At 36.7% G+C, this 15,059-nt stretch overlaps 1 protein-coding gene across 7 annotated transcripts in view; it reads right to left on the minus strand.

Moving 5' to 3' along the window:
* Positions 1-15,059, minus strand: part of DLG1 (discs large MAGUK scaffold protein 1) — a 194,378-nt gene that overhangs the window by 44,290 nt on the left and 135,029 nt on the right. For all 7 annotated transcript variants that reach the window (XM_080919614.1, XM_080919610.1, XM_080919611.1 and 4 more), the window contains 2 exons: positions 12,861-12,981; positions 5,988-6,144 (listed from right to left, as the gene is read on the minus strand). In XM_080919614.1, the coding sequence (XP_080775740.1) occupies positions 5,988-6,144; positions 12,861-12,981 (278 nt within the window). The remainder of the gene's footprint in view (positions 1-5,987; positions 6,145-12,860; positions 12,982-15,059) is intronic.

Raw genomic sequence — 15,059 nt, forward strand, 5'->3', positions numbered from 1 at the left:
TACTCTCAGAAATAATTTTAAATAAAGGAACCTGCATTGGGTGCAATTTGACTCCTGAAAAACACCCCATTTTATTTTTACCTCTGAAATGCACTAATACATTTAATTCATGTAGCAAGGCATTATACCTTCTGAGATTACTCCCTTTCCTCTAAGACAAATAAAAGACATTGTTCACAGGTGTATTATTATTGAATGCAATAAAGCCTTAATACTAAAAACTAAGAACCAACAACAATCAAGAGATCACAACTGTGTCCAGGAATTCCACTAAATGTTATTGATAAGGGGGCTGGGGAGATGGCTCAGCAGTTAAGAACACCTGCGGCTCTTCTAAAAGACCCAAGTTTGATTCTCAGAAGCCACGTCAGTAGGCTCACAATTGTGGTTCTAGGGAGGGTCTGATACTTACACCGCCACAGACACTTGTACTCTGCACATACCCACACGCAGACGCGTGCATGCCTAACCACAGTTAAAAAAAAAAAAAAAAAACAAACTTTAAAAATTACATTTTAGCCATGTAAAGCTAAATGCAACTGAGTATGGCTGTTACAGAGTAACTCCAGCTGCAGGGGGCGCCACTTACCAAACACAACAACACAGCGTACACTTCAAATTCCAACTGCCAGAATAAACTAGGTAAAAGTCTAGAGAAAGATGAACTTATATATATTGTAGGAGAAAAATTAAAACTTTTTTTGGAGGGGAACAGGTCTCACTCTGTAGTACAGGCTACTCCGGAACTCACAATGTAGAGCTCAGACTGGAGTCAAAACTCATGACCATTCCTCAGTCTCAGTTTCCTTAGTGCTGAGATTATAGGTATGAGCCACCATACAGCCTGGCTTTAGATGAGAAGTTTTCATGGGTAAAGGAGGTGGCTCAGTGGGTAAAAGGGCTTGCTAGCTCACTTGGTAACCGCAGTTTGGATTCTCAGAGCTCACATAAAAGCTAGGTACAGTGGTACTCATGTTTGTGGTCCTTATGAGCCAAACAGAAATGAGAAATGGGGAAAGGAGAATCTCTAGCTCATACGTCAGTGGGATTAAAGAACAGCAGAGACCCTGCCACCAACAACATGGAAGGTGAGGACCGACCTGAGGACTTGTGCAATGACCACATGCCATGCTACCTCCACAAACACACACACACACACACACACACACACACACACACACACACACACACACGCAGTAATGACTATAGGCAGAAAACTCAATTTTTGTTTTAAAGTATATTTTCTTATTTGTGCTTTTGAATTTTATTTAATTAGGTACTTAAATATTTATCCTGGAGTTTTTAGAATTTGTTGATTTTTGAAGTTTTTCTTTTTTTCATGTTTTTTTCTCTTGCACCTAAAGATTTATCGTTTTTGCTTTACTGGTATTTCCCACAGAAGACTACTAAGCACTTACATTTACTGATGTACACTGCCAAGCAGTGCTGTCCTCAAGCACACCTCAGGGTGAGCAACACGTTCGTGTACTCTCGGAAACTTTCAGTCTTGAGTGAGTGTGGCTGTGCTGCTGGTCTTACACATTTTGGCACTGTTTCGTGTCACTGACCTGCTGGTCTCAGATGGGCAACTTAAAATCACCTATTTTTGCTCTGAGGTTTTCACACCAAAATCTAAGCAAATTAAAAATATACTTTGACAGAAGGTAAGAAGAAAGTCCTAAGCTAATTTTATTCTCCCAACTAATGTGCCTGACAACACTTACTAAACTACAGTATATTTTCAAAATGTGAAGAAAAGCCCTATGACTAATTAAAATGGAAGGATCTACCAAACATATAACCCATGAATAACAGTTAAGGAACATATATACTGTCTCCATTATTCATCCCTGAGAGTTCTACTGGGTATTTTATAGTCAGTACACATCAATAATTATTTTACAAATCCTATTACCAGAAATTAATACTCATGATTATCATACAAGGATAGTGCGCATCTCTGTGACATCTGCTGTGTTTTGCTCAACATGATGCTTTTAGAGTCACGTGTTATTTTGTATTTCAGTTATTTTGTTACATTTCATGCAGTGTAGTATTAAATGATATAAATATCTTATTATTCAGTTATTTTCCTATTAATAGAAAAAAAATCATGTCCAGATTTGGATTATTATGAATAAGCTGGGACAAACATTTCTGTGGATGTGTCTTCATGTCTCTTGGGCAATTTATGTGATTAAGTTACCTGCATGTTTAAATTAATGGCTTCACCAAAGTTCTTACAACATCGCTTTATGAGTTACACTTTTCCCACTGCTCTTCCCCATAAGTATTGCTTCTAATAATATACATTAATATCATCTAGCCATCCAACTCAGTGGGATATGTATGCATCTGAGATATCCACAGATTGCTTTGTTTACTAGTTCTGTAGTTTTGTGCTGTCAACTCTTAAATATCTTTTCATGAGTATCCCTTTTAGTAAAATGTCTAAGTATTTTGTGAGTTAAAAAAAAGGATTAGTGTCCTAGTTACAGTTACTGTTGATGTTATGAAACATCTTGACCAATAGCAAGATGGGAAGGGAAGAGTTTATTTGGCTCCACATCATAGTCCATCATTGAAAAAAGTTAAGAGAAAAATCACACAGAGCAGGAACCTGGAGACAGGAACTGATAAAGAGGCCACAGAAGGTTGCTGCTTCACATGGTTTGCTCAGCCTGCTTTATTATAGAATGCAGGACCACATCCCAGGGATGGCTCCCTCAGAATGGGATGGGAGTGCCCCATTAATCATTAATCAAGAAAATGTCTTCTAAGTCAGCTGGATCTTATGGAGACATTTTCTCAGTAGAGGTTCTCTCCTTTCAGATGACTCTAGCTTGTGACAAGTTGACATAAAATTAGCCAGCACAGTTACTCAAGCTCTTTACTGTGGATGTGTAGACTTTTATATATTTTGGGTACAAGTCTTTTGTGAGGTATTAGTGAAGATCTCTACATAGTTTGCCTACTTGTTTCCAAATGGATACTTTGCCAGAGAAACTGCTTTCTTGCCCAGATATTTTTTCAACATTATTTTTTTTCCCCTAGAAAGATTTGGATTTAGGTTTTAACATTTGAATCTAAATCTACCTAGGATTAAATTTTTGACTTTCAGAGTAAGACTGATTGTGGTTCATGCTTCTACTGCCTGTCCAGTTGATTCATTGTTGTGTTAAATATTATCTCCTTATGGGGTTATCTTTGTGACTTCCTTTCTGTTTCACATCTTAGCTGCAGAATTATGGTGTTGTCAGAGAACATGCTGTTATAAAATTTACTTTTGCTTTCTTACAAAGGTCCAGTTTCTTTGGAGATGTGCCTAAGATGCAAATGTAGTCTCTGATCTCTGTCACAAGTTTACTACTTTTGTCTTTATTTATAGACTATTTATATACTATTTGAACCTGTTGTTTGCTTGCTATTAAGTCTTTCAAGGGTGACTGTATGATGGTGGATTAGCAGCCTATCTTGTCTTGGTTGTATTTCAATTAGAATTCCCACTCTTTCCTCACATGTTTGCCATTGTATAATAGTCTCTTATTGGACATATTCTGAGTTTGAGATAAATTTATGATTTAAGATGGATGAGAAATCATCTATCCTGGTCACTAGTGCTATACAGTATTGAGATTTTATGTCATTTAAAAATATATGAATCAATATAGATACCTTTTCAAGTATAAAGTCAGAAAATACTCCAAGTGAAAAATGAATGCAGCCAGCACATGATAGAAGAAACGCAGTTTTCAGAATTATCTTTCTTACTATCTGACTGAACATCTGACATACTGAAGATTTATCAATATATTCCTACATATAATCCTTTTGAAGGTCTCATAGAGTTCAAGGACAGAGTCTAGTATAGAATGGATGATCATTCACAAAAGAAATAGCAATTAAACTTTGTTCTAGTTGGTCTAGAGCACTGGAGTAATCAGCTGAATGAAAATTTAGGTATTTGATATGTAGTTTATTAAGGATTATATGTAACCTCATATATTAAAAAAATCAACATATGCAGCACTGTTAAATGGAAATTACCTTCCTACGTTTAAATACCACTATATATTCTTAAAGATAAAATATAGCCTACTCAATACGACTAAATCATAAAGTCACAGGAATTACCACGTCTACCTTAATACTCAGAACCATCAGAGTAAGTTTATAAAAACTAAATCCACCAGGGCATTGGAATTTTAAGAGACTTAAGTGAACTAATATCTAGAACGTCACAGGAAGACACCCATGGGCACGCCTGTGCTTGGCAGAATGGTGAAGGAAGGAGGACCAGATGGCAGGAGGAAGAAACCAGCTACTGCTTTACTCAATAGTTTATGATTTGTTGTAGACTGGGAAACATATAAAACTTCCAAGAAGCCATAAGTTAAGTGGACCTCCAATCTGTCACTCTTGTGTTCATGGAACAAAAACCACAAGCAAACAAACCAGCAAACTGAAGCTACAGCGGAGTACAGCTCAGCTATGGACCATGTTTATACAGCTTGACTCCTGTAGCCTAAACCATCAATCATTCCCTATACCTAGGACCAATCCCTGACACACACTTCTGTTCTGGGTAATAACATACAGGATCTCAGGTTTAGTAGCAGTGCCTTTACCTGTGAATCATCTTACGTGTCCCACTTCATTTACTATTTTACCCAAAATATCTCATGAAGATTAAGATTATACGACATGCAAAGATAGAAGAAAATCTAACTTGTTAAGACAAAAAGAAGTAATTTCAATACTTAGGAAACCAAAGGATACCTAACCATGAGTGGCTGGCCATGCTGGACCACAGCTGAGAGATCTTGTTACTAAAAATAGTAACAATTATTATGAGAGAACCATGATGCTAACAGATGTAGAGACTATGTGGACGAGTATGGCATAAAAACCACCCCCCCAAAAAAATCAAATAAAACCCACATGGAATTGCTATGGAAAAAAATGAGAGATTTTATGTGAAGACTTTGTAAAATTAGCTGAAGAAAGAAATAGAAAATTTGAACCTAAGTTAAAACAAGTTTCCAAGCTGAAATGTACAAATAGGGAAAATTGAATGTGAAGAAAAGAAAAACCATAGCATCATCTGTGGGACAGCTAAGACTCATGGAGTCTGATAAAGATACAAAGTCTTCTACAGAGATACTGACAAAAAACTTCCAAAACAGATAAAGGAGATGCAGTATGGCAAAGCAGGTAGGGGCACTTGCCAAGCAAGCCTGTTAATCTAACTTTGATCTCTTGAACACACGGTGGAAAAGAACTGCCTTCTGAAGACTGTCTTTTGGCCACCATCCACAGCATGCATGCTCACACCAGTCACACCCAATAATTTTTTAAAAAGCAGAACGTGGGAAAAAGTGTCGACAAATTTTATATTCAATGAAATTATGATAGATGGAGGTAAATGTAAAAGCAGTTTAAGAAATCAGTACTGAAGTAAAAAAGCAATTGAGTAACACTGTGGGGTAAATAAAAAGCAATGAAATTTCCAAGAAATACCAATGTACTCCAGCTGGAGATACGGCTAGTAGTGAGCACTTACCTTATGGATATTAGGCCCTAGCTTCAGCCTGAGCACCACAAATAATAGGAACCACTGTATAACAATTAACACCAAGGTTCAAAAACAAAAAACACCCCAAAAATGACAAGATTGAGCTCTACAATGCTTATCAGAAATATACGTTCGGGCTGGAGAGATGGCTAGTGGTAAAGAGCACTGACTGCTCTTCCAAGGGTCCTGAGTTCAATTCCCAGCAACCACATGGTGGCTCACAACCATCTGTAATGAGAGCTGATGCCCTCTTCTGGTGTCTGAAGGCAGCTACAGTGTACTCATATGCATAAAATAAATAAATAAATCTTAAAAAAAAAAAAGAAACACTTTCAAGTTATTTTAAAAATTCACTTTTAATCATTAACAGGTCATAATAAAGATAATAAAAACACCCAAGTATCAGACCTACCGATATAATGCGATCTCCTTTTCTGAGCTCTCCACTCAGATCAGCAGGTCCTCCAGCAAGGATGAAGGAGATAAAAATCCCTTCTCCATCTTCACCTCCCACAATGTTGAAACCAAGTCCCGTTGAGCCACGATGAAGAACAACTTTTCTAGGTTCCCTAAAAATTAAGAAAAAAATTAAATGTCTTAGAGATTTTATGTAGAACCTGAATTTCAGTAGGAGAGCATCTGGTGGTTACTCCGAGGAGGGGAGGAAGTCCTTCTATGGATCCCTGGCTGACCTTCAATTCAATGTTAGCCTCAAATTCACAGCAATACTATCAACTATGCCACGCTGATATCTTATATTACCAAACAATACACATAAGCTAAATGAAAAAAAATAACCAAGACCTAAATGTTATATAAAAGTCTTATCAAAATGAAAAGGAAAATATAAATAAAAGGAAAAAAACCTAACTTTATATAAAAGCAAAAAATTAATGGTAAAAGAAAAATCAAGCAAGCAAAACTACCACAACCACCACAACCAATATGAAAGAAATAATATATGAATCTGGGGAGAGTAGGGAGGAAGTAAATTTGATCAAAACACAATCTATGTATATTCAGAGAACAAAAACAGTATTAAAGGTAATACAAAAGTAACATTTATTTAAAGGTTCTGTCAAGAAAATTTGACATGTGTGCACTACTGCCCGAGAACTCAGCACAGCCACTGTTTCTTAGACATGCTTGCTTGCAGAAAGTAGGGCCACTCCTTTAGTTACAAAGACACCATTCAACTAGCCAGCACAAACCATTGCCTTTTGCTAAGGAGAGGGCTTGACCCCTTTATGGCCTCTGACAAGTGAAACTGCTTTGTCATTTCCCAAAGAAAAAGAACACATTCCTACCCTCTTTTCTCATATCACCACCCATCTTCATCAAATAAACAAACCCTTAATAAAATCTCCTTACTGGTTTAGAAATATTTTAATTATGAAGGTAAAATTAGAGAGCTCCTAGCCATTATGGGTTGCCATGCTACCTTGAAAAATGCCCATCTCCAAATTTTCTAGATAAAAGAATTGTCCTTTAACAAGTGGGTGTGACTGCACGCACCTGTATCCCTAGCTCTCTGAAAGGCCAAAGCATGAGAATTACTTAGGATCATGATCTGATACCACCCAGGCATCACAGACAAAGTGCATTTCCAAACAAGAGCAGCAACAACAAAGAAATGTTTTTTTTTTTCCATTTTATTTTTACGTGCGTTGGCCTCCATGTATACATGTATTAGGATGTTGGATACAGACAGTTGTGAGATAGAGTTGGGTGTTGGAAACTGAATGCACGTCTTCTGGAAGAGCAGCCAGTCCTCTTGACTACTAAGCCATCCCTTCTCCACCCCAAAACAAACAATTTTTTGTTTTTTAAGTGTTTTGAGACAAGGTGCCACAGTGGAGTTCTTGCCTGGCCTCAAATTCACAGAGATCCGCTTGCCTTTACCTCCCAGGTGCTTGTTGTTATGGCCTGCACTATTACCCCCGGTTTATTATTTCACATTTACTTTTCCCCACACATTACAACTCCCTGCCTTGTATCTCTCTGTTGATGTTTCACAGCTTGAGGCATGTGCTATGTGAGAATCACTCATATCTGTCTTCTGGTAAGATGATGGAGCGCCAGAAGCAGACCCTTTTACATTTGATGAAATGGAGATTATCACTTGACCAGACATTACTCTTAAATAGAATAGATTTGGCAAGCATTTAAAAGTTTTAATATAAATTTTTTCTAAAACGTAAAAGGAAACAACTGGTTATAATAATCTTGAGAGTTACGTATGATGAATTTTAATAATTGTGACATGTTAAATCAATTTTGCTAACTCATTTATGGTGTTTATGAAATTATTTTTCTTATCAAAAATGGGAAATTAAACAAAATGTTTATGAAAGTACATGTGTATACAGACATCTCTATGAATGAAAACATAATAAACTTTGGAGGGTAGGACGAGGTGCCCATACAAGTGGACATGTGAGGTAGAGGATTCAGCGCGAGAGGCTCCTATCTTGCTTTAAAACACATGTATGAATTATAAATTCATTGAATAATTGTTTTTAAGTTTGATAAGAACAATGTAAATTAAACCAAGAGATACTTCTAGAACTCTTGTAGGTGATATGCAGTGATTGTATTTTTTTTCCCGAGACAGTATTTCTCTGTGTAGCATTAGTTGTCCTAGAACTCTCTCTCTGTAGACCAGGTTGGCCCTGAATTAACAAAGAGCCTCCTGCCTCTACCTCCTGAGTACTGGGATTAAAGGCGTGTGCCACCACTGTCGGGCTCTGACTGTAGAGTGTGTTTGATGGTTCTGCAGAGCTAACTCAAAGACAAGTTACCTACAGTCTTGGAATTGCACCCAGGTTATTTCCTAAGAAACTCATTTATGGTATGATTTAAATGACGTGATTGTCAGTATTTCTCAGAATTATTTATAGTGATAAACAACAAACTGTGGTTTGAAAGGATGTGAATGGGCGTGCATGTACACACACACAAACACTCAGATATACACACAGGATTACTACTCAGTCAGAAAGATGAATGAAGATTTTATGTAGGCTAACCCATGAGTGAATCTTGAACATTGCTGTAAAGTGTCAGTCACAAGAAACTTATCCCTTGGTTCTGCTTACATGACTTATCTAGATGAAGCAAATTCATGGGACTGAACGTAGGCTTATCAGGCACCAGGATTCTATGATGAAAAAGGTTTTGAAAATAGCTAGTAGTAATAGCAGCACATACTGAATATAATGTACCTGAAATATACACTGTGGACAAGCCTAAAGTATTACTTTTATGATATATACATATTTTATTACACAAAAACTAAGCTGCACATCTGACTTTATTACTGTGTGTGTAAGGGGTTAGTCATGTGTGTAGGTCTAAGGAAAGTCTCAGGTCATTCCTCAGGTGTTGTCTGAATTCACCTGTCTCTGATCTCCCAGTGCTGGGGCTGCAAGTGTGCTACCAACATGTATTTTTAAAATGTGAGCTTGTCAAACTTAAGTCTTTCAACTGAGCCATTTGCCAAATCCATCTGTAAACTTAATATGTATAAAATTCATGGTAAGTATTTGAATAAAACTAATCTTTTAAAAAATTGTATTTATTGTTGTGGGGGTGTTTTTTTTTTTTTTTTTTTGGTTATTTGTATTTGAGACAAGTTCTCACTCTGTAGACCAGTTTGGCCCCAAATGCACAAATATCCACCTGCCTCTGCCTCCCAAGTGCTGGGATTGAAGGCATGTGCCATTTATGCCCAGCTCTGAACTTTAGAACCACTAAACGTATGCTGTGGTATTTCTGAAGTGGGGCTGAGACTGTGTGACAACCTCTCAATAGACTTTGGCTCAAACTATGGAGGATTTACAATGTTTGGGCAAAGATTTTTGTAGTTTATAATTTGAGAACAGGACCATACTTATCAAATGGGATTATATAATGCACATCACTTTAAGATTTTTTTAGTAACCAACCATCTGGTTTTCACATTAGTATGGAAATAAGCAGGTCTATTGTATTAAAGGTCCAACAAATACTGTAGATATGAGATGTGCAGAAAGCCTGGATGGGTACAAGGATGAAGTGCAATTACAACCTACTCTTTAATTTGCAAAATATGTAATAATATTAAAGCTACATAAATCATTTTTCCTCTTCTAGAAATAAACACCATTAGCAAATAACAAAAATAGAGATCATTTGAGGAAGAATAATTACAAACAGTGAGCACTATTCATTATTTCATTACTAGCCCAACTAATGAGCATTTGCTTTATTTCCTATACTGCTAACTCAGTGACAAGATAAACACTTCTGTACTTAGAGACATCATTGCTTCTTTTCTCTTTAAAGACTTATTTTCATTTTGCAGTATGAGTGCTTGCCCTAATTAAGTATACAACATGTGTGTTTGGAGCTTACAGAGGTCAGAAGAGGGCATCAGATCCTCTAGAACTAGAGTTAAAGTAGATTGTGAGATCTGAGCCTAGATCTTCTGCAAAAGCAGCAAATCCTTTTAAGCATCAGGCCATCTCTTCATCTCTGAGTCCAGTTTCTTAATCTACAGGTCCTAATCCTACACTGAGGCCACAATGACTTGGGAGTGAGGAAAACTGGCAAAAGTAAGACTTCTGAATGCACAACAACTAAAAAGTAATTCAAAACTAAACGTGTAATGAATCTCTGTGTAGCTGTCACCTCCGTTGCATCATGGGACAATGCTGCAGTCTTGCTTCTGAACGCATCCCATGTGCATTCTGCACTGCAGATGCTGGACTACTACTAGCAAAAACTGCTTGAAAAACAGATGTGAGACTGCTGTGCATGTGAAACCCATTCTTTATAGAGTCACAGTGCTTTACAGATAGAAACAAACACTTCAGTATTTTGCAACCATTTTTCTTTAGTATCTAAATATCAAAGTAGTCATACTGGATTGTATAGTATTAGACTACTTGATTTAAAAAACTGGTATCTGAACTAATAACATGAGCTTCATGAAAAACAACAAGCCATTAAATGAATTCTGGCTTTAGCTCAGGACAGAATGTTCAACATTCCTGAAATGTCCCTTCATGTGCTGCATTTTCATAGAACAATGTGTTCTCAACAAACAAAATGTTGACCAATATTGAGAATACTCTATAATCTACAATATCAAAGTTTAAACAAGATTTAATTTCTTATTTTTAATTTTAAGTGTTAAAATTACATTTTACTCATTTATTATGGTCTGTGTGGAGGGTCTTAATACACAGTCAAGGGACAACTAACTGGTTCTCTCCTTCCACCATGGTGGCTCTAGGACTCAAACTCAGGCTGTCAGGCTTGGTGGCAGTTTCCATCACCTGCTAAGTCATTGTACTAGCACCAAGACTTAAACTGTTTATATTGTAATAAGCACATACACCTATCTGATTAGTAGAAATTCTGATCTCTAATTCTTATAAGAGTTACTTATCTTCATTTTATGTGTATGGGTGACTATGTGTATGTCTGTGTATCATGTGTGTGGAGTGCTGGAGGAGGATTCCCTTGAATTGGAGTTGTTAAATGAACTTATTAGCTGTAATGTGGTGCTGGGAATTGAACCCAGTTCTTCCAGAAGAGCAGACAACACTCTTAGCCACTGAGTCTTCTTGTCCTGACCTTTAATAAATGGCAAAAATTCTATGTATATAAGAAATATGTATCTATTTTATACCTATATATCTGGGAATCATGTAAAATTTCTGCTGAGAAAGGGGCTGTGAAGAGAAAAAGCTTAGGAACTAAGTCTGGTGTTTATAGTTCTAATAAGAAAAGACCCAATTAAATACAAAGGTTCAAAGCCAACAATTATGAAAGCAATAAAAATATAATAGACATCACTGAGGACACATGTAACACTAAATGGTATAGTTAATATAAAATACTTGTAAGAATTACAAAGAACCTATATACCGTGTCTCATTACTACTGTCAATAATGTGAAATACAGCTAAAATATTTCTACCTCATCAGAATCCTATGACACTTCTTACACATAAACTTTAATGTAGTTACTATTGTTAGATAAAAGCCAAATTTTTGGCGACAGAGTATCAACAATACATATCAAACAAAAAAAAATCACTTGCTGGTTTCTGAATTTCTAAACATAAACTAAATGCTATAATATTCTCAAACATGTATTGAAAAAATATACAAAGCTTAATGGATCGATCAGTATTTTTTTTTTTTTTTGATTCATTACTCGGTTTCATAAAGCAATTGACATATACTTATTTAACTTAACCTTAATACTTTTTCTCTCATTTTGTATAATTAAAAAAATTATATTTTTTAAAATGGCTTCTTTTATTAGATAGTTTATGTATTTACATGTCAAATGTTATCTATCCTCTTTCCCAGTGTTTCCTTTTCCCATCTCCCTTCCCCAGCTTCTATGAAGATGCTCCCCCTCCCCCTCCCACCTCATCGCCCCGACATTCCCCTAAACTGGGGAAACTAGCCTTCACAGGACCAAGGGCTTCTATTCCTATTCATGCCAGACAATGCCATTCTCTGCTACATATGCTGCTGGAGCCATGGGTCCCCCATGTGTGCCTTTTGGTTGGTGGTTTAGTCCCTGGGAGCTTTGGGGCATCTGGTTGGTTGATATTATTGTTCTTCCTATGGGGTTTGCAAACTCCTTCAGCTTCTTCAGTCCTTTCTCTAACTCACTCTTTGTCCTCTGAGTACTTTGTTCCCCCTTCTATGAAGCATCCACATTTTGGTCTTCCTTCTTTTTGAGCTTCATGTGGTCTGTGAATTATATCTTGGGTGTTCCAAACTGATATCCACTTGTCAGTGAATGCATACCATGTGTGTTCTTTTGTGTCTGGGTTATCTCACCCAGGGTGATAATTTCCACCCATTTGCCTAAGAATTTCATGAAGTCATTGTTTTTAATAGCTGAGTAGTACTCCATTGTATAAATGTACCACATTTTCTGTATCCATGGATCAGTATATTTTTTAGTTTAGCTTTATATAAGCTAATCTCTCCTCACCTTTTTTTTCTGATAGGGTTTTATCTGTAACCCAGAAACTGCCAATGTACCCTAGCCTTGAATTTGAACTCACGATCTTCCCACTTCAACCTTGTCAGTGTTGGAACTATAGATGCACAAGAGCATACCAAACTATTTAAACTAATTTTGACACGACATCTTACCTCACTCACCTTAAGAGGGCAAAAAGCAGTATTTTAGAAAAGAGTAGAAATTACTTAATATTAGCCCTAAAAGGCCTGGCTTTCTTTGTAGGAAGGTGAAGATGAAGTTCCTTACCTAGTGATCTCATCATCTCCAAGTGCTGCTTTAGAAATGGGTGAGTATCTGGCTGGTGATGCTGGTGTCTGGCCCAAGTATGAAGACGGGCTAACATGGTTGTCAACAGACTGAGAAGAAGCTTCAAAATAAATTGAGAAAATATATCAAAGGTGAACACCACCACTTAGTACCACAATATGAACTTTAAAGCCAAAGTAAATTTATCTCTGCTGCTCTGCATATCAGAACTTAACTTGTTAAATTCTGTCATCTAGGATGGATGCCTGAGCTCAGTTTTCAGGTAAGCACTAGTTTAACTTTCAGACAGAGAAGCTATTATTTCATTTGTACTCTTTCAAGAAAATACAACCACAAAGGAATTTTATATAAGCTGGTTTACAAAATTAAATCCAGGAAAGGTCAAAGATTGTTATAGAAAGGACTAAAATACGATGTAAAATATTAAAAATATTAGTGATTATTACTTTCTGTGTATGGCTGTTTAGCCTGCATGTGTGTTTGTGCACCGTGTGCAGGCCTGTTGACCTGTCGCCATGGAGATCAGGAGAAGGTGTCAGGTCCTCCAGGACTGGAGGGACAGGTTTTAAGCTCCAGTGCTCTTAACCATGGAGCCATTTCTCTAGTCCAGTAAATTTTGCTAAGAAGTCATTTGTAGACTTAAAACAAGAAGGAAGGAAGAAAGAATGGAAGGCAGGAGGGATGGAGGGAGGGAGGAAGGAAGGAAGGAGACAAGAGCACACAGATTCACAATTGTGAATAGAGACCAGAAGTCCAAAAATAGTTAAGAAAAGCTTATGACAGTTCATACCTGTCAACCTAATCTGTGCCTATTTTTAATATTCCCAAAAGAGTAGAAATTTGGTTAAAAAAAAAAAGAACTTAAAAAGTAAAGGTGATCTGTCTCACTTCTCTTCAGAGGTATACTGCAACACTCCTGACCACACTTCACAAATACCCAGTTAAGAAACATTTTAGGTGGAGGCCCGTGGGAAATCTATATAAAAGTGGCGAAATGTGCAGCCAACTTTAAATAAAGACATGGAAGATCTGAATAAAGAACAATGGGAAAATGAACTGCAAGGTAGAAGAAGAAAATGCATATTCTACTAAAAAGAAGGCAGCGTCTCTTTAGCATACAAAAGGGGAGCGTGTATGATGAGTCCTGGCAATACAATCCAGGGCTAGTGGTGTACAGACCCCAGCAGCAATAATTCATAACTAGCTCCTAAGTTATTCTTTGACATTTGTATCAAAGCATTAACTACTAATAATTCTCAGCTTTAAAGTCCAAAGTCGTTCCTGGATGATACATGTTTATTTGATTTTTGACCCTTAAGGTTTTTCTCCCCCATGTTTGTATGGAGCAAAAATCTAAACTAAGAATAACAACAGAACAAGAAAACATAAAATTCTGATGCCAAAATTATAAAATGTAACTTTTCCCTGCTAGATTTAAAACTGCTCTGTTGTGCAGTGGATCCTTTTTGAACCCTTAACTTACATGTCAGTTTCTCTGAAAGCAAGGACTAAAAATGTATGTTCCTATCTATTGACCCAAAGTTCGATTATATAAAAACACTACTACCTCTTATGCCTGAAGATCTTATTTAATAAGATCCCACAGAGAAATGACTGAACAAAACCCCAGTTTATTATGAAACATTAAACATTAAAACCAACGGTCTAAGACCTGCAAGGTTTGGAGAGAAAGAAACAGACGGTGAAGTGAGAGTAAGAAGACACCGGGGCTGGACCCTGTAAGGGAGAAGATGGAAGTGTATAGCCATTTCAAGTCAGCAACGGTCAGATATGAGGAAGAGCTTGCTCATCATCACAAACAGACTTTTATTCCTGCAGACTGTATTTTAGTTATCTCTATTTTGACTGCCTTATCTAAGTGGGAAATATTGATTGTGTCTCCCTAATTAATGGACTTCCATAATTATCACTTCTTGTTTCCTTCCATATTCTTGTCAAAAGATTTTTTCTATTTAGTAATCAACTGTTTCCTAACAGTTGACATCTGCTCACTTATACACTCCCTCTCCCAGAAAACCCCTCACCCCTAACCTTTGACAATCACCTTTAAATCTATTGTGATCTAATTAATTTTTCTGCAAATGTGACAAATGACTGAAAGTATGGACAGTCTCATATTTACCTTTACAAAGTTTGACTGAATCCTGAACTAAAATC

This window comes from Micromys minutus (genome assembly GCF_963924665.1).
Source record: "Micromys minutus genome assembly, chromosome: 7".
NCBI classification, from domain to species: Eukaryota; Metazoa; Chordata; class Mammalia; order Rodentia; family Muridae; genus Micromys; species Micromys minutus.